Source organism: Procambarus clarkii, chromosome 49 (genome assembly GCF_040958095.1).
Source record: "Procambarus clarkii isolate CNS0578487 chromosome 49, FALCON_Pclarkii_2.0, whole genome shotgun sequence".
Classification (NCBI taxonomy): Eukaryota; Metazoa; Arthropoda; class Malacostraca; order Decapoda; family Cambaridae; genus Procambarus; species Procambarus clarkii.
Window position 1 is genome coordinate 33568491 of NC_091198.1, and position 26954 is coordinate 33595444.

The 26954-nt window shown below is 43.7% G+C and overlaps 1 protein-coding gene across 4 annotated transcripts in view; it reads right to left on the reverse strand.

Moving 5' to 3' along the window:
* Positions 1-26954, reverse strand: part of Rich (Guanine nucleotide exchange factor subunit Rich) — a 567547-nt gene that overhangs the window by 362797 nt on the left and 177796 nt on the right. For all 4 annotated transcript variants that reach the window (XM_069303165.1, XM_069303164.1, XM_069303162.1 and 1 more), the window contains exon 12: positions 143-239. In XM_069303165.1, coding sequence (XP_069159266.1) covers positions 143-239 — 97 coding nt within the window. The remainder of the gene's footprint in view (positions 1-142; positions 240-26954) is intronic.

The following is a 26954-nucleotide window of genomic DNA, read 5'->3' on the forward strand; positions in this document are numbered from 1 at the left end:
ATGGAGTAGCGTGCATCATATCAAGACATTATTGGTCATCACGGGTCAATAATGAAAATAAGAGCTACCGTAAATATAATACATTATGTCTCCATTAAACTTAATACAGTACAGTACTTACAACACACAATTATAAACATACCTGAGTTTGTTTCCAGTGGTTGAAGATTATACACTGTTATGTGGCAGTCCGCAGTGAGAACAATCAGTTGATCACCATATACATTTAACAACAGAACCTGCAGACATACATAAGTAATAAAACAAAATAATCATTTAGCAACTAAATAATCTATCCTCTTACTACTATTGGGTAGTGGACACATGGAAAACAGAACCAGACCTTTTCTATCAAATTCTTAAATGCAGGCAGCATGTAGATGATAAAATCCAAAGATAAAGAATGTGGAACAGATTTGGAGAATGAAAAGGAAATGTGTGAAACACAAAATGAAGTTTCAAAGCATGCAATATGAGGCTTTAACCCTTACACTGCTACAGCCTAGGGTGTAAATGGGCGTATATGCTGTGGCTGGGCAAAAAAATATTTGAATTATGTGAAAATTAATATTAAATATTAAACAATCTCCAACTTATTGGCTTCAGCGTCGTGAAATTTTTTTTTATCACAATTTTTCAGAAATGGATTTTAGACATTTTTTTTTAAAAAGAAGAACATTTTGTTGATAAGGAGAACAGCTCCTATTAACTGGAACTGGAGGATAATGCAGTAATAAAGAGATGCAAGCACCTGTCCGATGCACAATGAAAAATATTAGTTAGCAGTGTCAACAAAGTGGATATGCAGCTGGAGCCTTTATAGCATTGCTGAGTAACATAATAACACAAATAATAATGAGGAAGTATGTTGTTATGCTCTATTTGGTTATATATCATACAAATACATTGTCCAAATGGTAATATCTGTTACTTTCACCAAAGTCCACACATTTTTTATAGGGGGTTTTGTTTTTATTTTTTGTTTATTATCTGATTTTGATGTAACCTCTACATCCTGGAGAATGCATACCCATCCCTAACTATGTGAAGAAAGAATTAAATTGGTCAACAAATAAATCAGTCATAACTGGCAAAACTTCAGACTTTGAATTTTGTTGGCAGATTTTTTCCAAGATTTCAAACTCTATTTTCCTTGTTTTTTTAGATTGTTTTGATGATTTGGGACCAGATTGGAGCTTTTTTACTTTTATAAAGTACAGCGACACCTTGACTTACGATTGCCCCTACTTACGATAATTTCGAGTTACGATGTAAATGTCATCAAAAAATGCAACTCGATATCCGATGGTGTCGTCGACTTACGATATTTGTTGGTAAACGTTCGGGTCGACCGAGCACGTGGTTCCCGGTCACGCGGCCGACCTGCCTCAGTTTACTACAGCTGACCGCTTAGTGACGATCGCGCCTATAAGAAATTTTGCTTTTGTGGTGAATTTTTGCATTTTGAACATTAAAGTAATTATTATATATCACGCCATGAGTCCCAGGAAAGTCAGTGGTAAGGCTCAACATATGAGATCCCATGTAAGGATGACCATAGAGCAGAAACAAGAGATCATTCGTAAATATGAAGATGGTGTGCGGGATGTTGGACTGGCTAGGCAGTACAACAAATCTCAGTCAACGATATCCACCATACTGGCTAAGAAAAAGGACATTATGGGTGCTAAAGTGATGCATCATTACAGACAAATGTTAAAACGAAGGGAAAAACAAACGTCTCTTGACAAATTTGTAGTGAGACAAACAAGCACTGAACCACAACCAGGTCCTAGTGGTATTCAGGCAAAACGTAGGAGAAAGAGTAACCCAGAGAAAACATCACTACATGATGTGATAATGGAAAGGGACTCCCCTTCCTAACAGTAATAACTCTCCTCCCCCCCCCCCCCGATCACCATCTTCCATACGCCATCAAGAGCCCTCCATATAGGTAAGATAAACTTAGGTACTGTATTGTAGTTAGAAAAAACATTGGATTCAGTATAAAATGTATTTGTATGTTAATATTTTGGAGGGTGGGGAACGGATTAATTCAAATCCCTTTATTTCTTATGGGAGAAATCGCTTCGACTTACGATATTTCGACTTACGATATGATCTATCTCTGGGAACGGATTAGCATCGTAATTCGAGGCCCCATTGTATACCCTAAATATATCCCTTAAATCATTATAATTATTCCTATATTTTGTTTCTTGAGGGTTATATTTTCTTGCCTTCATTTTAACACAAACTGACCAACAACTTTCACATATTCGAGTACAAATGCCAAACAATGTTTGTTTAACCACCATGCTGCGCCACGTTTATTGTAATTACCTATGTGTAGTTACAGGATGAGAGCTATGCTCGTGGTGTCCCGTCTTCCCAGCACTCTTTGTCATATAACGCTTTGAAACTACTGATGGTCTTGGCCTCCACCACCTTCTCACCTAACTTGTTCCAACCGTCTACCACTCTGTTTGCGAAAGTGAATTTTCTTATATTTCTTCGGCATCTGTGTATAGCTATTTTAAATCTATGACCTCTTGTTCTTAAAGTTCCAGGTCTCAGGAAATCTTCCCTATCGATCTTATCAATTCCTGTTACTATTTTGTATGTAGTGATCATATCACCTCTTTTTCTTCTGTCTTCTAGTTTTGGCATATTTAATGCCTATAACCTCTCCTCGTAGCTCTTGCCCTTCAGTTCTGGGAGCCACTTAGTAGTATGTCTTTGCACCTTTTCCAGTTTGTTGATGTGCTTCTCAAGATATTGGCACCACACAACCGCTGCATATTCTAGCTTTGCCCTAACAAAAGTCGTGAACAATTTCTTCAGTATATCGCAATCCATGTATTTAACAGCAATTCTGAAGTTAGAAAGCGTGGCATAGGCTCCTCGCACAATATTCTTTATGTGGTCCTCAGGTGATAGTTTTCTCTCTAGAACCACCCCTAGATCTCATTCTTTATCAGAATTCTTTAAAGATTTCTAACATAATATATAGGTTGTGTGAGGTCTATGTTCTCCTATTCCACATTCCATAACATGGCATTTATTAACATTAAATTCCATTTGCCAAGTGGTGCTCCATATACTTATTTTGTCCAGGTCATCTTGAAGGGCATGACAATCATCTAAGTTTCTTATCCTTCCTATTATCTTAGCATCATCAGCAAACATGTTCATATAATTCTGTATACCAACTGGTAGATCATTTATGTAGACAATAAACATCACTGGTGCAAGAACTGAACCCTGTGGTACTCCACTTGTGACATTTCTCTAGTCCGATACATTGCCTCTGATCACTGCCCTCATTTTCCTATGTCAGAAATTTTCATCCATGTTAGAAGCTTACCTGTCACCCCTCCAATATTTTCCAGTTTCCAGAACAACCTCTTATGTGGAACTCTGTCGAAAGCCTTTTTTAGGTCCAGATAGATGCAGTCAACCCAACCATCACTTTCCTGTAATATCTCTGTTGCTCGGTCATAGAAACTGAGTAAATTCAATACACAGGATATTATAGATTGAAAACCATACTGTCTGTCTGTTATTATATCATTTCTCTCCAGGTGTTCTACCCATTTAGTTTTAATTATTTTTTCCAATATTTTGACTATTACACTTGTCAATGATACTGGTCTATAATTAAGGCGGTCTTCCCCTGCTTACACTTTTATACTTTGGAACTATGTTAGCCCTTTTCCACCCATCAGCTACAATTCCTGTAAGCAGGGATGCCTGAAAAATCAGTTGAAGTGGAATGCTGAGCTCAGGTGCACATTCTCTCAGAACCCATGGTGAAACTCCATCTAAACCAACTGCTTTGTTCTTATTTAGCTCCATGAGCATTTTTTTCACTTCGTCTCTAGACACCTCTGTGCTCTATGTTGTTCTCTGGAATTCTTATTGTATCTAGTTCCCTGAAGATTTCATTTTGTACAAACACACTTTGGAACTTTTCGTTTAATGTTTCACACATTTCCTTTTCATTTTCCGTGAATCTATTTCCCATTTTCAACCTCTGAATATTATCCTTTACCTGCAATTTGTTGTTTATGAATTTATAGAACAGACCTGGTTCTGTTTGACATTTGTCTGCAATCCCTTTTTAAAAATTTCTTACTGCCTCTCTCCTCACTGCCGTGTAGTTGTTTCTCGTATCTTTGTATCGCTGGTATGTTTGGGGGGTTTGGCCTCTTCCTGTATTGATTCCATTTTTGTGTCTTTTGGTCTCTGGCCCTCTCACAATTTCTGTTGAACCAATCCTGTTTCCTAGTTCTGCATCTCTGTTTTGGTATAAATTTTTTTGTGCCTTTATCATATATTTCACAAAACGTGACATACATCTCATTCACTTCCTTGCCTAGCAACAAGTCTGTCCAATTATACTCACTAAAAAAATTTCTAAGTTTGCCATAATGTCTTCTCCTAAAATTAGGTTTTTCAATTGCATAAACCTTCACATTTTCATCCAGATTATAACGCATTGCATACAGTGGAACCTCGATTAACGAGTGGCTCTATTAACGAGTTTTTCCAGTAACGAGCAAGCCACTTGCAGCAAATTTGTCTCTATTGACGAGCTCGCCTCTATTAACGAGCAAAACCACATGGTGCTTCCTAGCATCTCGCGGGTTCTCGCAAATTCTCGGACGCCTCCGACGCCAGTGTTGTTGTTGTATCGCATACGACAAGCATCCCTCTGGATTTATTTGAGCTTTTCTTTGGGTTTTTAGTGGTTTTGCGACTACAGTTTGTAACACACGATGTCTCCAAAGAAGCTGCTTGCTAAAGATAGTGTTGTCAAGAGGAGGAAAGACACAATTACTGTGGATTTGAAGAAGGAAATTATAGCAAAGCATGAGTGTGGTGTCTGTGTGACTGATCTCACAAGGGAGTATGGCAGGTCCTCATCAACAATTTACACCATTAGTAAGGAAATGAGGAGGTAAGGGAGGATGCTGCCTCTTCCACTGAGATCTGGGAAGTGTTTGGAATGATTGAAAAGATGAACGCATTCTTGGAAAAGCTGCCCTGATAAAGCAGTGACAACCCGGTGTGTGAAAATGTTTAATTAATTTATCACTTTGTGATAACACTTTATGAAAGTGTTATCACTTTCACAGGTATATGTCGCTTAAACGTGACACACTTTTTTCTCTTGAATGCACCCAAACACCGCGCTTAAGCGTCATTTGAGCAAATATTTCTCTAAAATCCAATTCTTATCCGATCGACTTGGGGATTGTATGCATGTTTGCCATGAAATTTCTGTTTTCTTTAATAACCACATTGCCTATTTGAGAAAACGGCATTGTATTGTATCTTCGTGGTAAGACTATTATATTGTTGACACAACGAGTGTAATCGACGTAGTTTTTTATTTGGTGCTGGTCTAGCGCATCCTTGTGTGACATTTGAAATGAAATTTGGGTGAAATTCCCAAGAAAAGAGAGTCCGCCTGACTCAGAGGTGGATTCTCCTTCCACACCATTACCCCTCTCCTCCTTCCCACCTCCCATCGTCTCCCTCAAGCCAGCAACTACTCTTCATAAGGTAAAGTAAATATTAAAACACTACAACAAAACATTTATATTTACATGTGCAGTATTATATTTACATAAAAAAAAGTCATACAAGTATGGATGTTTTTGGCAGTGGAACGGATTAAATTTATTTCCTTTATTTTAAATGGGGAAATTTGTTTCTTATGACGAGTTTTCCAGGTAACGAGCTCGGTGTCAGAATGGATTAAACTCGTTAATAGAGGTTCCACTGTACTTTATTCCCAAAAAGACATGGTCACTTTTACCCAAGGGAGGAAGGTACTGAATGTCAAATATTTCTTCCTCCTTCCTGGTAAATATCAAATCTAGCATGGAGGGTACATCCCCTTCCCTCATCCTCGTAGCTTGTTTAACATGTTGATACAAGAATGTTTCCAGGATGAGGTCTACAAATTTACAGGTCCAAAAATCTTCTGTTTTAGCTTCATATGCTTCCCAGTCTATGGATTTCAAGTTGAAGTCGCCGACTATCAACAGTTGTGAACTATCGTTATCCGCTCTCGCCATGATCTCTCTCATTATTGTTATAAGACCTTCTTGTTTACTATCTAGCTGAAATTCCCCCGGTGCGCATGAAATAAAGTGTTCCCCAAAATTATTTTTTCTTCATAAAATGACAAATTCCCTTCCCTGAACATGTCTATGTTAAAATAATTACCAAATTCCACTTACTTTGGTTGTGCGGACGTGTACAGGGTGCGCTGTGACGTCATTAGGGCCTGGTCGCCCGTGTGTGAATAGCCCAGACATGGTCGCGCAGGCCATTCAAGCACCGGGTGTTGCCACAAATATATTTTCAATTATTTGTTTTATGTATTTCCAATGCGGTTTCATTTGTTTTTTTTATCGTATACGATGCATATTTGTGTCCTTTACAATATGTATACAGTAGAACGTTCATAATGTTCCATGGAACTGTGATTCATATCAGTAATGTGTCCACAATAAATGTTTATAGTCGCAATATTACCTGTTACAAATTCACTAAAATTACAATATGTACAGTTTCACACACTATTTACACAGTAACACACTGCATTACACACTCTGTTGTCACATTGTCTGTCTGCATTGTCACACTCTATCAACGACTGTTGATAGTCGGTGACTTCAACTTGAAATCCATAGACTGGGAAGCATATGAAGCTAAAACAGAAGATTTTTGGACCTGTAAATTTGTAGACCTCATCCTGGAAACATTCTTGTATCAACATGTTAAACAAGCTACGAGGATGAGGGAAGGGGACGTTCCCTCCATGCTAGATTTGATATTTACCAGGAAGGAGGAAGAGATATTTGACATTCAGTACCTTCCTCCCTTGGGTAAAAGTGACCATGTCTTTTTGGGAATAAAGTATGCAATGCGTTATAAGCTGGAAGAAAATAAGGAGGTTGAAGCAGTTGAAAAACCAGACTTCAGGAGAGGACATTATGGTGACCTTAGAAATTTTTTTAGTGAGTATAATTGGACAGACTTGATGCTAGGCAAGGAAGTGAATGAGATGTATGGCAAGTTTTGTGAAATATATGATAAAGGCACAAAAAAATTTATACCAAAACAGAGATGCAGAACTAGGAAACAGGATTGGTTCAATAGAAATTGCGAGAGGGCTAGAGACCGAAAGACACAAAAATGGAATCAATACAGGAAGAGGCCGAACCCCCAAACATACCAGCGATACAAAGATGCGAGAAACAACTACACGGCAGTGAGGAGAGAGGCAGAAAGAAATTTTGAAAAAGGGATTGCGGACAAATGTAAAACAGAACCAGGTCTATTCTATAAATTCATAAACAACAAATTGCAGGTAAAGGATAATATTCAGAGGTTGAAAATGGGAAATAGATTCACGGAAGATGAAAAGGAAATGTGTGAAACACTAAACGAAAAGTTCCAAAGTGTGTTTGTACAAAATGAAATCTTTAGGGAACCAGATACAATAAGAATTCCAGAGAACAACATAGAACACATAGAGGTGTCTAGAGACGAAGTGGAAAAAATGCTCAAGGAGCTCGGTAAGAACAAAGCAGCTGGCCCAGATGGCGTTTCACCATGGGTTCTGAGAGAATGTGCATCTGAGCTCAGCATTCCACTTCACCTGATCTTTCAGGCATCCCTGTGTACAGGAATCGTAGCAGACGGGTGGAAACAGGCTAACATAGTTCCAATCTACAAAAGTGGCAGCAGGGAAGACCCCCTCAATTATAGACCTGTATCATTGACAAGTGTAATAGTGAAAGTATTGGAAAAACTAATCAAAACTAAATGGGTAGAACACCTAGAGAGAAATGATATAATATCAGACAGACAGTATGGTTTTCGATCTGGAAGATCCTGTGTATCGAATTTACTCAGTTTCTATGATCGAGCCACAGAGATATTACAGGAAAGAGATGGTTGGTTGACTGCATCTATCTGGACCTAAAAAAGGCTTTCGACAGAGTTCCACATAAGAGGTTGTTCTGGAAACTGGAAAATATTGGAGGGGTGACAGGTAAGCTATCATGGATGAAAAATTTTCTGACTAATAGAAAAATGAGGGCAGTAATCAGAGGCAATGTATCAGAATGGAGAAATGTCACAAGTGGAGTACCACAGGGTTCAGTTCTTGCACCAGTGATGTTTATTGTGTACATAAATGATCTACCAGTTGGTATACAGAATTATATGAACATGTTTGCTGATGATGCTAAGATAATAGGAAGGATAAGAAATTTAGATGACTGTCATGCCCTTCAAAAAGACCTGGACAAAATAAGTATATGGAGCACCACTTGGCAAATAGAATTTAATGTTAATAAATGTCATGTTATGGAATGTGGAATAGGAGAACATAGACCCCACACAACCTATATATTATGTGAGAAATCTTTAAAGAATTCTGATAAAGAAAGAGATCTAGGAGTGGTTCTAGATAGAAAACTATCACCTGAGGACCACATAAAGAATATTGTGCAAGGAGCCTATGCTATGCTTTCTAACTTCAGAATTGCATTTAAATACATGGATGGCGATATACTAAAGAAATTGTTCATGACTTTTGTTAGGCCAAAGCTAGAATATGCAGCTGTTGTGTGGTGCCCATATCTTAAGAAGCACATCAACAAACTGGAAAAGGTGCAAAGACATGCTACTAAGTGGCTCCCAGAACTGAAGGGCAAGAGCTACGAGGAGAGGTTAGAAGCATTAAATATGCCAAAACTAGAAGACAGAAGAAAAAGAGGTGATATGATCACTACATACAAAATAGTAACAGGAATTGATAAAATCGACAGGGAAGACTTCCTGAGACCTGGAATTTCAAGAACAAGAGGTCATAGATTTAAACTAGCTAAACACAGATGCCGAAGAAATATAAGAAAATTCACCTTCGCAAATAAGAGTGGTAGACGGTTGGAACAAGTTAAGTGAGAAGGTGGTGGAGGCCAAGACCGTCAGTAGTTTCAAAGCGTTATATGACAAAGAGTGCTGGGAAGACGGGACACCACGAGCGTAGCTCTCATCCTGTAACTACACTTAGGTAATTAATTACTCAGGAATGCAGGAATGGAGTTGCTAGCAGGAATGGATCTGGACTACTAATTATGAGAGACTTCAACCATGGGAAGATAGATTGGAAGAACAGAGACCCGCATGGAGGACCAGAAACATGGAGAGCTAAGCTGCTGGACGTGGCAACAAGAAACTTTCTATGCCAGCACATCAAAGAACCAACAAGAATGAGAGGAGAAGATGAACCAGCAATGCTTGATTTGATATTTACCCTAAATGAGTGGGATATAAGGAAAGTTAAGATGGAAGCACCCTTGGGAATGAGTGACCACAGTGTATTGAACTTTGAGTACCTGGTAGAGCTAGGACTTATCTCCCCCAAAAAAGAACTAGGAATCAAAAGGCTGGCATACCAAAAGGGGAATTATGAACAAATGAGAAGTTTCCTAAGTGAAATACCTTGGGACACAGACCTCAGAGATAAGTCTGTACAGGGTATGATGGACTATGTTACCCAAAAGTGTCAGGAGGCAGTAAACAGGTTCATCCCGGCCCAAAGGGAAAAATCCGAGAAGCAACAGAAGAATCCATGGTATAATAGGGCATGTATGGAAGCGAAGAAACTGAACAAAAGGGCGTGGAGGAACTTCCGGAATAACAGAACACCAGAAAGCAGAGAGAGATACCAGAGAACCAGGAATGAGTACGTCAGGGTGAGAAGAGAAGCAGAGAAAAGTTTTAAAAATGATATAGCAAACAAAGCCAAGACCGAACCAAAGCTACTCCACAGTCACATCAGAAGGAAAACAACAGTGAAAGAACAGGTATTGAAACTTCGAACAGGCGAGGACAGGTATACGGAGAATGACAGAGAGGTGTGTGAAGAACTCAACAAGAGGTTCCAGGAGGTCTTCACAATAGAACAAGGTGAGGTCACTGTGCTAGGAGAAAGGGAGGTAAACCAGGCGGCCTTGGAAGAGTTCGAAATTACAAGAGAGGAGGTCAAGAGACACCTGCTGGATCTGGATGTTAGAAAGGCTGTTGGTCCAGATGGGATCTCACCATGGGTACTGAAAGAGTGTGCAGAGGCACTTTGCTTGCCACTCTCCATAGTGTATAGTAAGTCACTGGAGACGGGAGACATACCAGAAATATGGAAGACGGCGAATGTGGTCCCAATATACAAAAAGGGCGACAGGCAAGAGGCACTGAACTACAGGCCAGTGTCCTCGACTTGTATACCATGCAAGGGGATGGAGAAGATCGTGAGAAAAAACCCGGTAACACATCTGGAGAGAAGAGACTTCATGACAAATCGCCAACATGGGTTCAGGGAGGGTAAATCTTGCCTTACAGGCTTGATAGAATTCTGCGATCAGGTGACAAAGATTAAGCAAGAAAGAGAGGGCTGGGCGAACTGCATTTTCTTGGATTGTCGGAAAGCCTTTGACACAGTACCGCATAAGAGGCTGGTACATAAGCTGGAGAGACAGGCAGGTGTAGCTGGTAAGGTGCTCCAGTGGATAAGGGAGTATCTAAGCAATAGGAAGCAGAGAGTTACGGTGAGGGGTGAGACCTCCGATTGGCGTGAAGTCACCAGTGGAGTACCACAGGGCTCTGTACTCGGTCCTATCTTGTTTCTGATATATGTAAATGATCTCCCGGAGGGTATCGATTCATTTCTCTCAATGTTTGCGGACGATGCTAAAATTATGAGAAGGATTAAAACAGAAGAGGACTGTTTGAGGCTTCAAGAAGACCTAGACAAGCTGAAGGAATGGTCGAGCAAATGGTTGTTAGAGTTTAACCCAACCAAATGCAATGTAATGATGATAGGTGTAGGGAGCAGGAGGCCAGATACAAGGTATCATCTGGGAGAGGAAATTCTTCAGGAGTCAGAGAAGGAAAAAGACTTGGGGGTTGATATCACGCCAGACCTGTCTCCTGCAGCACATATCAAGCGGATAACATCAGCGACATATGCCAGGCTTGCCAACATACGAATGGCATTCAGAAACTTGTGTAAAGAATCATTCAGGACTTTGTATACCACATATGTCAGGCCAATCCTGAAGTATGCAGCCCCAGCATAGAGTCCATATCTAGTCAAAGATAAGACTAAACTGGAAAAGGTTCAAAGGTTTGCCACCAGACTAGTGCCCGAGCTGAGAGGTATGAGCTACGAGGAGAGACTACGGGAATTAAACCTCACTTAGCTGGAAGACAGAAGAGTTAGGGGGGACATGATCACCACATTCAAGATTCTGAAGGGAATTGATAGGGTAGATAAAGACAGTCTATTTAACACAAGGGGAACACGCACAAGGGGACACAGGTGGAAACTGAGTGCCCAAATGAGCCACAGAGATATTAGAAAGAACTTTTTTTAGTGTCAGAGTGGTTGACAAATGGAATGCATTAGGGGGTGATGTGGTGGAGGCTGACTCCATAAACAGTTTCAAATGTAGATATGATAGTGCCCGATAGGCTCAGGAATCTGTACACCTGTTGATTGACGGTTGAGAGGCGGGACCAAAGAGCCAGAGCTCAACCCCGCAAACACAACTAGGCGAGTACAACTAGGTGAGTACTCAGTACTTCGGGAGTAATAATCAACGAAGTAGTCCATTGTACACAGCGGGACTTCGCTCTCACTGCACCAGGTACAGATAAATTTTCGCTTCCTGTTTCTTCATTCTGTGTGCTTGCACATAACGCACTCACGTACACCCTTGGCCTTAGTATTTGTAGGTTGTATGTAGTCAAGGGAGCCGGTTGGCTCCAGATTCAAGCCAAACGGTAGGCATCGAAAACAGTAAGCGTAACGCCCCACCACGAAACCTAACCAGTCCCTGAATCCCGGTTGAATAGGAACGTTCCAATAGGCGTCCTTGAGGTCCAGGGACACCATCCAGGCACCCGGCTCCAACAGAAGCCGGACCTGAGACAGAGTAGTCATCCGAAAGGAGGGGCAAGGAATCCAGGGGTTCAGACGGGACAAGTCCAGAATGAACCTCAGATCCGCACAGTCCCGTTTCAGCACTGGAAACAGACGGGAAACCCACCTGAGGGACGTAGTCGTTTCAACCATGCCCAAGCGCACCCACTCCAAGACAACTCGACGAAGCGCAAGAGAAGAAACCTGCCCTGTTAGCCCCGAACCCCCCAAAGGAGGACGAGTCGCCCAACGCCACTGCAGGCCGGATGACACGACCGAAAAGGCCCACAAATTGTGGGACCAAGCATGGGCAAACAGAGCAAGCCTCCCCCCCATCGCCCCGTCAACGGGGCAAACCGCAAAAGGGCCGACGCCCCTTACGAGAACCCAACCGTCGAACAGGGCGATCACTGCACCGACCAGACGACGCTGGCCCCGAAGGGAACAACGGCTCAGAAACTGGCACCAATGGCCCACCTCGACCAGCGGAACCCGGAACTCTGGCACGACCCCTCCGAAACTGCCGAGAACGACAGCTTCGAAGAATCAACAAGTCCGCCATAGGACGACAACTAGACGAAGCCGCATGCAGAAACTGAGAGACCTCAGTCTCTGCAAACAGCAACAGACAAAACGGAGACGAAAACCTAAGAGCCAGGGCCCAAGCGGATTCCAAAGAGAGGGCAAGCACCGCCTGACTGCACGTGAGGCGAGAAGCAAAAAACAGAGACACCGCTTCCTTCAGGATGGGCGCAAAGAGCTTCAACAGTGCAGCCGATGCCCTAGCTGCAGAAGTCAGCGCCCCAGACGAAGGCCCTTCACTCAACGTTCCTACATCTTCCTCAAGCAAACCAGAAGACAGCTCAAGAAGGGAAAAGAAACGCAAGACCAATGCCAAATGCCCACGAGCACGCGACTCCTCCGCAACCAACGAAGCCGAAAGCTGAGGAACCTGCACGTGAAGCTGAAAAAGGCCAACATCCCAAGAAAAGACAGGAGCAAACAAGCACGCATTAAGGTACTCAAACTCACCCCCCAGGTAAACCTGCATAAAAGTAGAAGTTTCCCGCCAATCAAACGTGCGGGTCCGACAGAACCCATGCCACGCCCCAACAAAAAGAAAGGGCAGTGTGCCAGCCAGGAAGACTCCGGAACCTCCAAACGCACCCAAAAATGGGAAGAACCAAACTCAAACGAGAACGGATCCATTGCAGAGGCATAACCCAGGTTTCGCAAGAGGTATGTAGCAAGAGCTTCCCAAGCCACCTTCGCGGAGATACGGGAAGTAGAAAACCTCTGGAAAAACAGATCCGAGGTACCCAAAGGCGCCCGGAACCGAACCCGGGGAGGAGCCAAACCCAAATCATACTTATACAGGGAAGGGGGGTAAGAAAATTCCTCCCCCCTGCAACAATAAGCCCTGCGAGGAAGGCAAAAGCACCCAAGCGGGGTCAAAGGGGGCCTAAGGCCCCCAGGTTGACTCCTCCCCAGCCCCAGTATCCCCTACGTCGGGACCCGGGGCAGAGCCGTACTCCAAACCCTCTACCCCTGAAGAAAAGGCAGAGTCCAAGGGAACGGCAAACGAGAAGGGGGTCTGCTGTAAAAATAAATACCAAATTCCACTTACTTTGGCTGTGCGGACGTGTACAGGGTGCGCTGTGACTTCATTAGGGCCTGGTCGCCCGTGGGTGAATCGCCCAGACATGGTCGCGCGGGTCATTCAAGCACCGGGTGTTGCCACAAATATATTTTCAATTATTTGCTTTATGTATTTCCAATGCGGTTTTATTTTTTGTTTATCGTATATGATGCTTATTTGTGTCCTTTACAATATGTATACAGTAGAATGTTCATAATGTTCCCTGGAACTGTGATACATGTGTCAGTAATGTGCCCACAATAAATGTTTATTGTCGCAATATTACCTGTTAAACATTCACTAAAATTACAATATGTACAGTTACACACACTATTTACACAGTAACACACTGTATTACACACTCAGTACTTCGAAAGTAAGTAATAATCAATGAAGTAGCCCATGGTACACAGCGCGACTTCGCTCTCAGTACATCAGGTACAGATAAATTTTCGCTTCCTGTTTCTTCATTCTGTGTGCTTGCAAATGACGCACTCACGTACACCCTTTAGTACTTGTAGGTTGTATGTAGCCAAGCTTGTCAAGCATAAGGTAGTATTGAAAAGATTATAGGAAAAGATCAATTTGCAAGGTACACTTGAAAAGATCGCTTTGTATGGTCCCACACAGGAAGAGATTCAGCTAACCTCAAAGAGTGTCCGTCAGTTAGGAAGAGATTCAGGTATTCTTGAAAATATCTATGGAAAACACCACCATGGAAGCCGCTAACACTGTTCATCTATGCTACTTGTATCAGATGCATCATCACTGAATGCAGAAAACGATTCAGCTACGTATCATCTAAATAAATAGCATAGGATTGCAAGGTTGACGCTCAGAGCTACAACTGGATACGCTCGCTGTATCGTCCCCATAGGTGCTGTATCACTTGCATCCGACCTTTGTGTTAGGTCCTTATTGCGCCTAGCTTCACCAATATTATGACCCTTATGTTCTTCAAACAATAAAGTTTGAATTTCACCGACAGAGCATTATCTTTCAACACCGCGTCAGACGGGTGTTTGGGAGCTAGAGGCGCGTGCGCCACCCATGGTTGCTCATTCAGTACTAACCCAGTCAACAGCCCTAGGGCATTCTGGAAATTTTTTCCAAGATGGCTGCCTCTCACTGGAGGTCCTAAGAGTCCATTTCGTACACAACCAACCTCGTACACATTTAGAATTGGTTACGAAAAATCAAAACGAGTTTTCTCGGTTGGAGCAGTTTCCCGCCGACCGAGAATACTCGGTTGGCGCAGTTAAGTGGTTAAGGAATGGTTAGGTATTGATGCAGTCGAGCCTTAACAGATGATGAAATTAAACAAAATGTTACTGGTTTTGTTGACGACGATGAAGGAGAGGAAGACGAGGATGAGCATGAAAGCAGGTTATAATCTGCTGCATGTGCTGATGCATTGTTCTATGTTGATAAACTTCTTGATATTATTTCACAAACTGACAATCCAGAGCTACCTGGCTTTTATCAAAACTTAAGGATGATGAAAGAAATTTTTCTCAAGGACATGACAAAAGGAAGGAACAAACAAAAATGAGTCAATGAACAAATCCACACGAGCCATGATGAGGGGTCGAACCTATGTCCCGGATGATCCCGGATGTGCCTTAGTCGATTGCTTCACAACATGGTTAAAAGAATTGCAAACGGGAGAGCTACTGCCCTCTTACTCATCCCACACCCTCTCCGAGATACAAGCTGGGGTTTTATACAATTTCCCCCCATGCACCCAGGCTCTGTCAACAAGCTGTTCTACCTCTTCGCCCTTACTTCAATACATACACAAATCACAATAGCATGACACATCAAATGAACATGATTGCATGGGTACATGGGGGAATTGTGTAAAATCCCAATTTGTGTCTCGGAGAGGTTGTGGGATGCGTGTGAGGACAGTAGCACTCCCGCTCCCGGTACAGCACAGCAGTAGCTAGCACCAATACAACAGCAGCCTGCACCAGCTCAAGCAGCTCAAGCCAACACAGCAGCAGCAAGCACCAGAAAAGCCGATGTAAACATCTAGAACATCGTGTGTCGAGTTAGAACAAGTGTTAAATTTATGTACAGAGTCTTAAAGTGTTAAAATTAAAGTTGCAGTCATTTTAGTGTACAACAGTCATCATGAAGTGTATTGTAGTACTCAACATACTGCAGAAATACACAATAATAATATGGCATAATACAGTACGTATTTACTGTACAGTATTCACAGCTCCATGAGAATTCAAGATGAACATAACTCCAAAAATAAGATAAATAGAATTATGATACAGTATTTTTTAGTGGAGTAGTAATATATAGGAACAGTATATAATATGATAATGCCTTTTTATTGTGTACAAGAAAAAAGACATTGATGCAAACGCCTCCTGGAGGCATCACCACTTGCAATGAATCCATCACCGCAACGAACTGAGGTTGATCCCATATGGTTCGCCGAAACGAGGTTGCACTGTACAAATAAAGGAGTAGAGTTGCAATAATGGGTGGCAGAACTGCACTTCATATCATCATGGTTTCAGAAAGAAAACTGATGAATGTAAAGAGGATCCTTGATATCTCGGGTTGGCATATGTTCATTCCCTGCCCAACCTTTCACATGGCCAATCTGACTGAGGTGCACCTCATATTGGAGGCCAGGTCTTGGATGATTTCTATGGACCTGAATGATGCTTACTGGGGATCCCAATGTATCCGAGATTTAGAGATTGGTTAGGTTTTATGGTGGGTTGGCAATCTTACCACTTTCAGGTTCTGCCCTTTGGCTTGAACCTGACTGCTGGTGTTTTCACAAAGTTAGCGCATCATGATAGCCTAGATAAATCTTCTAGGGGATTTAGGTTTTGGCCTTCCTCGACCACTAGTTGGTTTGGACCCCCCAGCCAGTCCGCATGTCAGCTGGCAGGGATCTGGTTTTTTCCCAACTTGCCAGGTTTGGGTTCCTGATGAACTGGTTAAAGTCCCAGTTGGCTCCATCCCAGGTTCGGATTTGGTTGAGCCTTGTTTGGGATTTTCGGTCGTTATCTCTTTCCTTTCCTCCAGTGTCCTTACTCCATCTGCAGCCTTGGATTAACCCCAAGTGACACAGCTGTTGTTCAAGCAGCTGTGCAGGAGTATGAACTTTGCATGTCTGTCTTCCCACTAAACAGGGTGTGGTTCTTGGCATTGTACTGATTTATCTGGTTCTGCCCATTTCACCACTGCCATGACTGCTGGGTTCAGGCCCAGAATGCCCATTGTTGACTGTTGCTTCACTGACTTCCTCTTCAGGCTTTTCAGGATTTGGTTCCATGGCGCCATCCTCTGCCATAGCTAAACATGTTTACGGATGCATCAATTCTGAGCTGGGTCTTTATGACCAGTGCTCGCCTGGTCACCCAGGGTTGCTGGTAGGGGGTCTTCCATCAGATGCACAATACGGTGCATATGTTTGCAGCCACGTGGCATGCCCTGAGGATGATTTGGATTCCAATAGGCTTCACACTCCGGCTTCATTTGGACGGCTTTCCAGTGGTTCATTGCTTGAACTGGGAAGGTGGCAGACGGGGGAAAAGGGGTTGCTTCATTGCATCACTCTATGAAGTTGAACACTGTGCAAAGCTCATCTTTAGGATTCTCAGGATTTGTTCTCCATGCCATTCACATTTGGGGAGTGCCCAACATTCTCACAGATGGCCTCATTCATTTCCATGGCTTTGAAAGACATTCAAGAACCCCAATGTCGACCTTAATGTTTCGGCCCAGAATTGGAGCCTTCCTTCCTACATGGCTCTGTTCCTTGATTGCGAGGTGATTGTGGTGGATACCTCTTGACTGGACTGGTTGAGTTGGGGGTTCCTGCACCTCTTTTCTCCAGTCTTACATGGGGAGGGCAATTCTTCTGGCTATTAAGTGGCTGGCTCCATAAGATTTTTGGCTATTCTTGCCCAGTGTCTGAACCCAGGCCTTTTTCCACAGCTCAACCTCTTGCAGGGGCTCTGTCTGCTATCTAGCTAGTTCAAATTTCTACCCAGGTCATTGCAACTGGACGTTCTGATAAGTCATCTCTACTGCCATCTCTAATAGGAGCAGGTGGCTATATTAATGATGTCCCACTTAGGTTTGTCCTCAAGACAGCAGAATCAAGTTACTTGGTACTCATTTTCCTTCTTTCTATACATCATCGTCGTCCTTTTGTCTGTCTGGGTTGTACTTCTTTCTTTCTTTCTTGGTTGTTTCTTGACAGACATTTCATGTCCAATACTGTCACCTCTTATCGTTTTCCACTGGCAGAGCCGCTAAGGCTTGCATTTGGTAAGGATACTGCTTCAGCACTATTCTGCAAATTGCCTCGTACTCCTCCTGAGCCTTCTTGGTCTCTGGACCATTCCCTGGCCTTTCTTTCCTCCCCTCGGTTTATGGTTTCCCCTTGGGATTGAGATTCTCTATTACAGGCAGTTTTCTGTTGGCACTCACTTCCAAGTGTTGGGATGGGTTGTTCTCCAGAGGTAGGGTGTTTTTCTTTTGGCCCTGGTGGGCTTTTTGTTCATTTGTAGCTACCTTCTTTTCTGGAGAAGAACAAGACAGCGGGCTTCTTGAGGAGGGGTCATATGGTTGTTGTTGCTTGGTTGGTTCAGCCAGGGAATGCATCATTTGTTGTGTCCAGTGATGGCTTGTCACCACTACTTTCATGCCATGGGTTCTGCCACGGTGGATGCTTTATAGGTTGATCACATCTCCTTGGTCCCCTGTTTTAAGGCTTGCATTTCTTGGATCATCTGCAGTATTATTAAATCTAGCCAGCCTACAGTCCACCCTAATGCCCTGGTATCTGGAAGTATGCTGCACTTGCAGCTGTCTTCTTAATATGTCCTAGGCTGATATTTAGGCACAGGTGTTTTGATGGTCAAACAGTGTCTTGGAGACCCCAGTATTTGAGTAATATCCCATGGGCCTTGTCCTGCCTGTGTTGACTTGGGCTGTCTCTCATCTTTGCCATAGTACTGCACCTGCAATCTCTCCACTTCCACCAAGTGTAATTGACAAAGGAATGGTGCTTACGAGTTCATGCTGGTTTTGAGTGTGTTGATTGCTTACATAGTTTGGGGAGTTTATTTGGCCCCTTTTGGGTTTCAATTCTTTTGATTCCAGCAGTTTTCTGTATTGGTGTGTTGACTTTCTGGATGCTTTGATGGTAGGGGTGGAAGAGTGTTACCCACTCTCCATGCCTCTGTGAAGGGGGGAGGGGGCAAGGTATTGGCTCTTGTCCCCCATTTGGGCAAACAAAACTCCATTACTGATGTGACCTAGTATTAAGGACTAATCTTAGTGAGATAGCTTCAGGGAGCCACCAGGGCTCATCCAGTAGATGCATTTCATTACATTCAACTTTGTGTTTATTTGGGTGCCACAGTCCGTTTTGATGCATTTGACCAATCAGTACCATAAATACTAAGATATTTATAGTACCGATATAAGATATAAGGTGACAGTTTGAAACTATAATATGCAGCAGCTGTATGGTGCCTCTATTTTAAAAAGCATATTAATACATTTAAAGAGATGCAAATATATGAAACTAAATGACTATTCTTGGGTTTTCTTTCTAGCAATGTTAAACCTATCAAAATCCCTTATACACTACTGATATACAGAACTTCAAGCTAAAGAAAAGCAATGTATGTAATGAATCACTAATTACTAGGCGAGCCCTGGAGGCTCCCTGAAGCTGTCATACACTAACCAGTGCCATACTATCAGATGCCATCACTTGTGGTGTTGTATCGGCCTACCTGGGACCACAAGCCAGAACCTGGCCCACGAAAGGCACAGGGGGTGATGGGGTCTATGAAAACTTAACATTTGATCATACTAGCTACAATCAGGAAAGCACCAAGGTAGGAGAACCAATACAAATCACTGCATGATTTAAAAATGAGACCGCAGCTTCAAAACTGCCAAAAGGACTCTTAACAGTGAAAACAAACCACCAAAATGTTTGTGAAACTAGCACTGGCTAGTATATCCCCACCACCCTCCTCATTTTAGGGATGGGGGAAAGGTGTACTGGGTCAGCCAGCTCACTCCAACCTTAATTCTTAGATGATGAAACACACCAACCCCCTGGGAGGTGTCAGGGAGACTCTGGGATTCACCCATACATTGGCATTTCATTTCATTCAATGCGGGTTTCCTGGGGTGGGTGGGGGGATGGGGGGGGGGGACCCTATCGGCTCGAACCCTATCGAACCCTATCCCTGAAGCTAGCTACCCCACAGACAAGGGCAAGAAAAAGAGCACCAACTAGAGAGGAGGAGGTAGCCCCGCATGTATCAATACAAAGAAGAGACAGTTTGGCCACGACACACGATTTATAGCCACACAAGGCCAACAGGGATGTTCACGAGATATCTGGTCACAAAGACCTGGTTCAATCTCCAAAATCCCAGTACCCAAATATCGGCCCAAGACATATTAACAAAAACAGCCGTCAGAGCAGCATACTTATGGACATCATGAGCACGAGGGTAGACCGCAGGCAAGTTGGACTTAATTACACTGTGGACAACTGGAGACACATGAACCCTGGAACAGGAAACCAAGATCAACTCACAATGCATCCACCAAAGCAAAACCAGTGGTACGAAGATAGTGGCATAAAGTCGCCACCGGACAAAGCGTGTGATGCACCTTCAGCCAAACCAATCAAAAATTCACAACCAAAGTACCGCAGAAGCCAGTTGACTCATTCTTTACATAAGAAACAGCAGCCAGCTGCAAATAAACAAAACATCTACCAGAGCCAAAGAAACAAAACCCTCAGCATAGGAAAAGAGCATGAAGTTTGCTTACCCAATAGCCAGAGGCCAAAGAAAGCAAAAATATTGCTTTCAAAAAACCATCCTGGACCCAAGGGGCCACTGGAAAACGAGCAGAAAAGAAAAAAGAAAGAACACGATCCAGAGACCAGGCAGGCTCAGGCATCAGCAAGCTGGAAGTGAAACAACGCACATGAAAGCTTGCGAAATGGAGCCGAACTGGTTTCATCCCCGAACACAATATGGAGTGGCTCTGCCAACGCCGCATGATAAGAGGTGACAGCATTCGGCATGAGATGCCAATCAAGAAAAAGGCACAAGAGCAAGGACAAAATAACCCGCTCTGAAAAAGAAGAGCAACGACAAAGGGAAAGAAAGTAGCGAAAAGTCCACCATGAAACCTCATACTGTCACCTGGAAGAAGATGGCAGGTGGGACATCATCAAACAGCCACCTGATCACCATACAATTAGTGATAAAGACGCATTAAAAACTCAAAACACACAGATCTGAGGAGAAGGTAGAACCAGCAAAGTATATTACCAGCCCGACCCTCTGAAAGAGGCGGAACTGTGGTTAACCCTTAAACTGCGCATGGCGTATATATACGCCCTGAGTAACATGTCCCATGGTGCGCATGGCGTATATATACGCCATAGGGTGCCAGGCCTGATTCAAATGGCCCGCGGCTACACGGGGTTCACAGTAGCTTCCTCAGGGCTCTTGTAAACAGATGCCATTTTAAAAAAAAATCGTGGGCAATATTCTCAGGTGTGAGAGGCACAGTACTGTTGGAGCAACCAAGGCCGGCGCACGCAGCATGAGCGAACAGCATTGATGTTCAGCTTGTGACCACAGCATCGCCGAAAAATGTCAAAATAAATATATAATTGTTATTATTTAGCGATGACAATATTACAGACGACCAATGACTGTGATATAAATAACCAGGGTTGTGATAATAGCAGGATTGTTGTAATAATTAGCGCTGTGTGAGGAGTGATGCTGAGAGACGGAGGAAGACAGCATCGTTTACTGACTGTGTGGCCACCTGTTATTGTTTGCGTTCACCATACCAGGTCAGTGGTTCTCTATGGTGAACACAAATGTAGATACTTATATATAATGTGTGTATTAGTGTAATAACAGCAAAAGGATTATGCTGGGAGGAGCCATATGGGTGACGGAGGTGACGTCGTCTGCACGATTTGTCTAGCTGTTTAGAGGGTGGCCACTATGCTCTTTGGGCGCTCTACAAGCTTAGGTGTACAGTTACGGTGCATAAAACATGTAGATATTTATATATAATATGTGTATATAGGGTAATAACACTGCAAAAGGTATTGTTGGAGGAGAAAGTTTAGTGCGTGTGACCTTGAAAGAGTGAGGGAGCCGCCAGCCGCCATCTGTGTATAGCGACGACTCTTAGTGCCTGAACTAACTATATCAGCTTAGCTGTACAGTTGTGGTGAACAAAATATACACATACTTATATATAACGTCTGTATACAGTGTAATAACACCACAAATGGTATTGTTGGGGGAGAAAGTTTAGTGCGTGTGTTGAGGGAGTGGCAGCAAGTGGCTAGCTGGTGTGTGGCGGTAACTCCTCGTTGCTTTTCGACTCTCAATACCAACTTAGTGGTTCGTTACGGTGACCAAAACATGCCAATACTTATATATAACCTGTGTATAGAGTGTAATAGCAGCAAAACTATTTGTTTATAGTTTTATAAACATAATAATTGAATCACTAATATGCACATCATACTTTTGAGTATAGCGATTATTAACCACTTTTATTATATAAATATATTACAATACACACTATTGAATAATATTACTGCAAAAAAACTAAGAAAAAATAATTCGGAGACATGGAAACAATTAGGTAATAATATCTTTGTGGCAACTCCCATCTGTCAACGCGGGTGACGCTGACCGGGTCTGACGACCGCTCTGTCAACGCCCACTTTTTGCCAGACTTCCTCGGTCAATTGCGCCCAAAATATGTCACCTACGATTTTTTTTTTATTTTTTCCGTGCTCAGGGGACACAAATTAACATGTTTAGAAGACGAAAAAAAAATTTTGAATTTTTTTTTTCTTGCGCACAGGGGTGTAAATGTCCCAAGGACCCCTGAGCAGTGTAAGGGTTAAACACTTGGGTTTGGACAGTGAGCAAGCAGCACCCGAAACAAAAGCTGGGCCAGTCACCAAGGAGCCAGAAGAATCACTTTTCCCCTGTAAGACTCCAGTCATGCCAGCACCTGGAGAACCACAGCTGGACTGAGTTAAAGAGGTAAATGCACACCATCTCGACCTGTCCAGCTGAAAGGTATCCATTGCAATGGCCTCGCAGTCGGGGAATGAAGCTTCATAAAGAGGCAGATGATGAGACCATGCTGGAGCGAAGAGATCAACATCCGGGCACCCGTATACGTCAGGCAAAACCAAAGGAAGGAAGGAGCTTCAACTGTCCATTCTGTGGAAAGAGGAAGTATAGTAGATGCATAGGGATGTGCCAATACACATCCTGGAGGTCCAGGGAAATCATCCAAGTGTCCAACTAGAGAGCGAGAATGATTTGGGACAACATAGTCATCCGAAAATAGGGGCACAGTATGCACCAGTTCAATCGAGAAAGATCAAGAATGAACCAGAGGTCCGAACAATCCAGTTTCTGGACTACAAAAAGGTGGACAACCCACTGAAGAGATGTGATCATTTCAACCACTTCTGAATGCAGCTACTCTGAGATGACTCTACGGAGACAAAGAGAGGAAGCCTACCCCGAAAGCCCTAAATCCTCTCAGAAGAGGTAGGAATGCCCAACTTCCCCGCAGGTTACAAGACACGATCTGAAAAAGCCAGAACTCACAAGACTGAGAGCTGGCAAACCGAGCAACCCCTTCCCCCCCTCAACCACCCCATCAATGGGGCGACCCACAAAAGGGCTGGTGCCAATCATAAGAGCCTGCTTTGGAGCAGAATGAACATGGCACTCACCAGATGAAGAGGCCAAAAACAAAGGAAGCGCATCCGAGCCAGTTGCCGGCATCACATAGGACCCACCTCGACCAACCACAGGCAAAGACCTGGCCCTACCAAACCTCTCGGAAAGTTGAGATTGAACCTCTCCTCTTTCCCCTCTGGATACACAAATCGAAAAAAGGATGACAACCAGCCACAGACAAAAACTGGGACACCATGTCCTCAGGGAACAACATAGAACTAAATGGCAAAGCCGAAATAAGAGCCAGGGCCCATACCGAGTCCAAAGACTGGGCCAGCACAACCTGCCGACATTCAGGAAGAGAGAAAAAATATAAAAACCACCTCCTGGAGAATCGGAGCATAAAGTTCAGGATGGCAATTGAAGCCAAAGTCACCAAGATCAAAACCCCCGGAAGAGGAACCTCACTGAGCCCTTCCACATCCTTTAAGAGTCAATCAGAATGTAGCTCCAGGAGGCTGAAAAAATGCACGACAGACTCCAAGTGCTAACGAGCACACAGGTTGTTGACAACCCAAGCAGCCGACAGAAGGAAAATCTGAGCATGTAGATGCACAAGACCCATGTCATGAAGAAGGGCAGAAACTTCTGCTCTTCTTCATGACATGGATCATGAAGAAGGAACTTCTTCTTCTTCTTCTTCTTCACTTGAAGAATTGGAACTACTACTTTGTTCCACTCAGTGGAACAAAGAGGCATCTTCTTGAGGTTATCTTGAGATGATTTCAGGGCTTTAGTGTCCCCGCGGCCCGGTCCTCGACCAGGCCTCCACCCCCAGGAAGCAGCCCGTGACAGCTGACTAACATCCAGGTACCTATTTTACTGCTAGGTAACAGGGGCATAGGGTGAAAGATACTCTGCCCATTGTTTCTCGCCGGCGCCTGGGATCGAACCCAGGACCACAGGATCACAAGTCCAGCGTGCTGTCCGCTCGGCCGACCGGCTCCCCTCAGATTCATCCTTCCGGAGGTTTTCTTCCTCATTGAGGAAGCATGCATTGAGAGATTCAAGAGAACCCCCAGAAACACCTCTAACACAGTTGTCACCTCTCGCCAATCAAGCATGCGGGAACGGCAAATCCCACGAAAAGCCCCAAGGAAAAACAAAGGACAGTCTGCCAGCGAGGATGACACCAGAACTTAGTAACACACCCAATAAGGAGAGGAAGATCTGAACCTAAAAGAGGCTGGATCCATAACCGAGGGGTAAACCAGATCATGCAGGAGGTAAGTGCCAAGGGCCTCTCGAGCCTCCACCAGGGAAACACGGGAGGAAGAAAACCTCCGGAAGGACGAATATGAGGAACTCAAAAGAACCCAGAAATGATAATGAAATTCATACAGAGAAGGGGGTTATGAAAACTTTTCACCCTGCAGCAAAAGACCTTTCTCAGAAGGCACGAGGGCCCACAAATGTTCAAACAGCACACAAGAGCTCCAATCCGAATCTCCCCGAGCCCTGGGAACCACAGAAAAGGGTCCCGGGGAGCTCTCATCCATGCCCACCATGCAGGATAGACACACGGAGTCGAAAGAAAAAGCTACAGAGGAAGGGGTCAGCTGGGAAGACCCAGAAGCTTCAGCAGGCCCTAGAAGCTCAACTGCTTCTGCGTCCATGTCGAAAGGGACCAATGCTGGATCCGCCCAAGGCACATCCCAAGCTAAACCCTGCTCCAAAACTGAAGCCCTCAGATGCATTGGAGCCAAAAACAAGAGGGGAAAGAGAAGGGCACAGCCGACCAACCAGGTAAGGAAGAGATGTGGATGGAACCTAGGTCAAATTGACCAACACCCCCAAATCCAAGTCCCTAAACACAAAATGGTGCAAACATCCAACGGGGCACACAACCTAGACCACTGCAAATTTTAAAACCTGGAATCCAAAATGGTCGCTACCTGAAACTTAGAACTTTACCAGAGGAGTGGAAGATCTGGAGCACTTGGGGAGAACAAGTCCCACATGACTCTTGGTCGTAGGTGTCACCGGCCCCAGCAGCCAGCATGGCGGAGGCAGAATGTATGAACGTCACCAGGTGGCACAAGTGACAAACGACCTTTAAATTCGCTCAAGACAAAGGCGGACTCTGAAGAAGTATCCATAGTAAAATCAAGCAATTAGAGGATTTCTAGGGCACAAAGGGTATGCGCCCAGCAGGAGTCCTGGGCACTGGGAATGCTACACTGGTAGAACCCCTGCAGATAACAGGCAACCTAGCTACCCGAAACCAACAGGAAGGTCATAGGGTAAAACAAGGTGGTTTAGACGCACCCACCTCTGGTAAGCCTAATAAGACAAAACGCAGAACCCTCCAGAAGAAAAAGCCAGGGGCTAGATTCACGAAAGCACTTACGCAAGCACTTACGAACGTGTACATCTTTCCTCAATCTTTGACGGCTTTGGTTACATTTATTAAACAGTATACAAGCATGAAAACTTCCCATTCAACTGTTGTTATTGTTATAAACATTCTCCAGGTGCTTCGGAGCTCATTAACTGTTTAATAATTGGAAACAAAGCCGGCAAAGATTGAGAAAAGATGTACAGGTTCGTAAGTGTTTGCGTAAGTGCTTTCGTGAATCTTGCCCCAGGTTTGAATGTAATGAAATGCCAGTTTGTGGGTGAGCCCGAGAGACTCCCTGAAGCTATGTATCATCACTAAGTGCCATTCTACCTTGTGTCATTAGTTACACAGTTCTTTTTGCCTACTGGGACCACGAGTCAAAACCTGGCCCTCTCAGAGAAGAAGAGAGAGAGCAATGGCCTTTGATTGTTTTACATTTAAAGGATATCATCTTTGCCATCACCAAGGAAAGCACTGAGAAAGCTATGCGAATCAAAACAAACCACGGCCTCGTTTAAAAACAAGAACAAAACCCCCAAAATGCCAAAAGATAACCCCTCCCCCAATAATAGAAGAAACGAACAAAACTTAGTAAAACTAGCCCCCCCCCCCCCCCCCGCTAGTTTATCCCCCCTCCCCCCTCGTCGGGTGGAGGGGTGGAGCGGGCCCAAGGAGACCAGGCCCACCAGCTTCAATTCTTAAACCACTGTGCTGCTCGCCCTCCAAATATGCTCCCCCCCCCCCTCCCACTGTGCGCAGGAAATAAATTCTAGGGATTTTTTTTTTTAATGTGTTAAATATCCTTCCCTGATTACAGAAATGTAAAAACCAGCATTAAATGTAATGAAATGCCATTTTCTGGGTGAGACCCGGAGGCTCCCCGGAGCTCTACCAGCTGATATGCTAATGTCAGATTTTGGCATCAGTCATGTGTATGGAGTTCTAGGGCCCACCAGGGACCACGGCCAGAACCTGGCCCCCTCAGAGAGGCAAGGGGAGCAATAGCCTATAGAAACCCCCGTGTGGTAGGAAGCATTCTATGTCTGCCATCGGCCGGGTCAAGCATCCAGAAAGGTAAGCATTCCAAAACAAACCCCTATTCTGGTTAAAATTGCTACCTAAAGCTGAACTAGT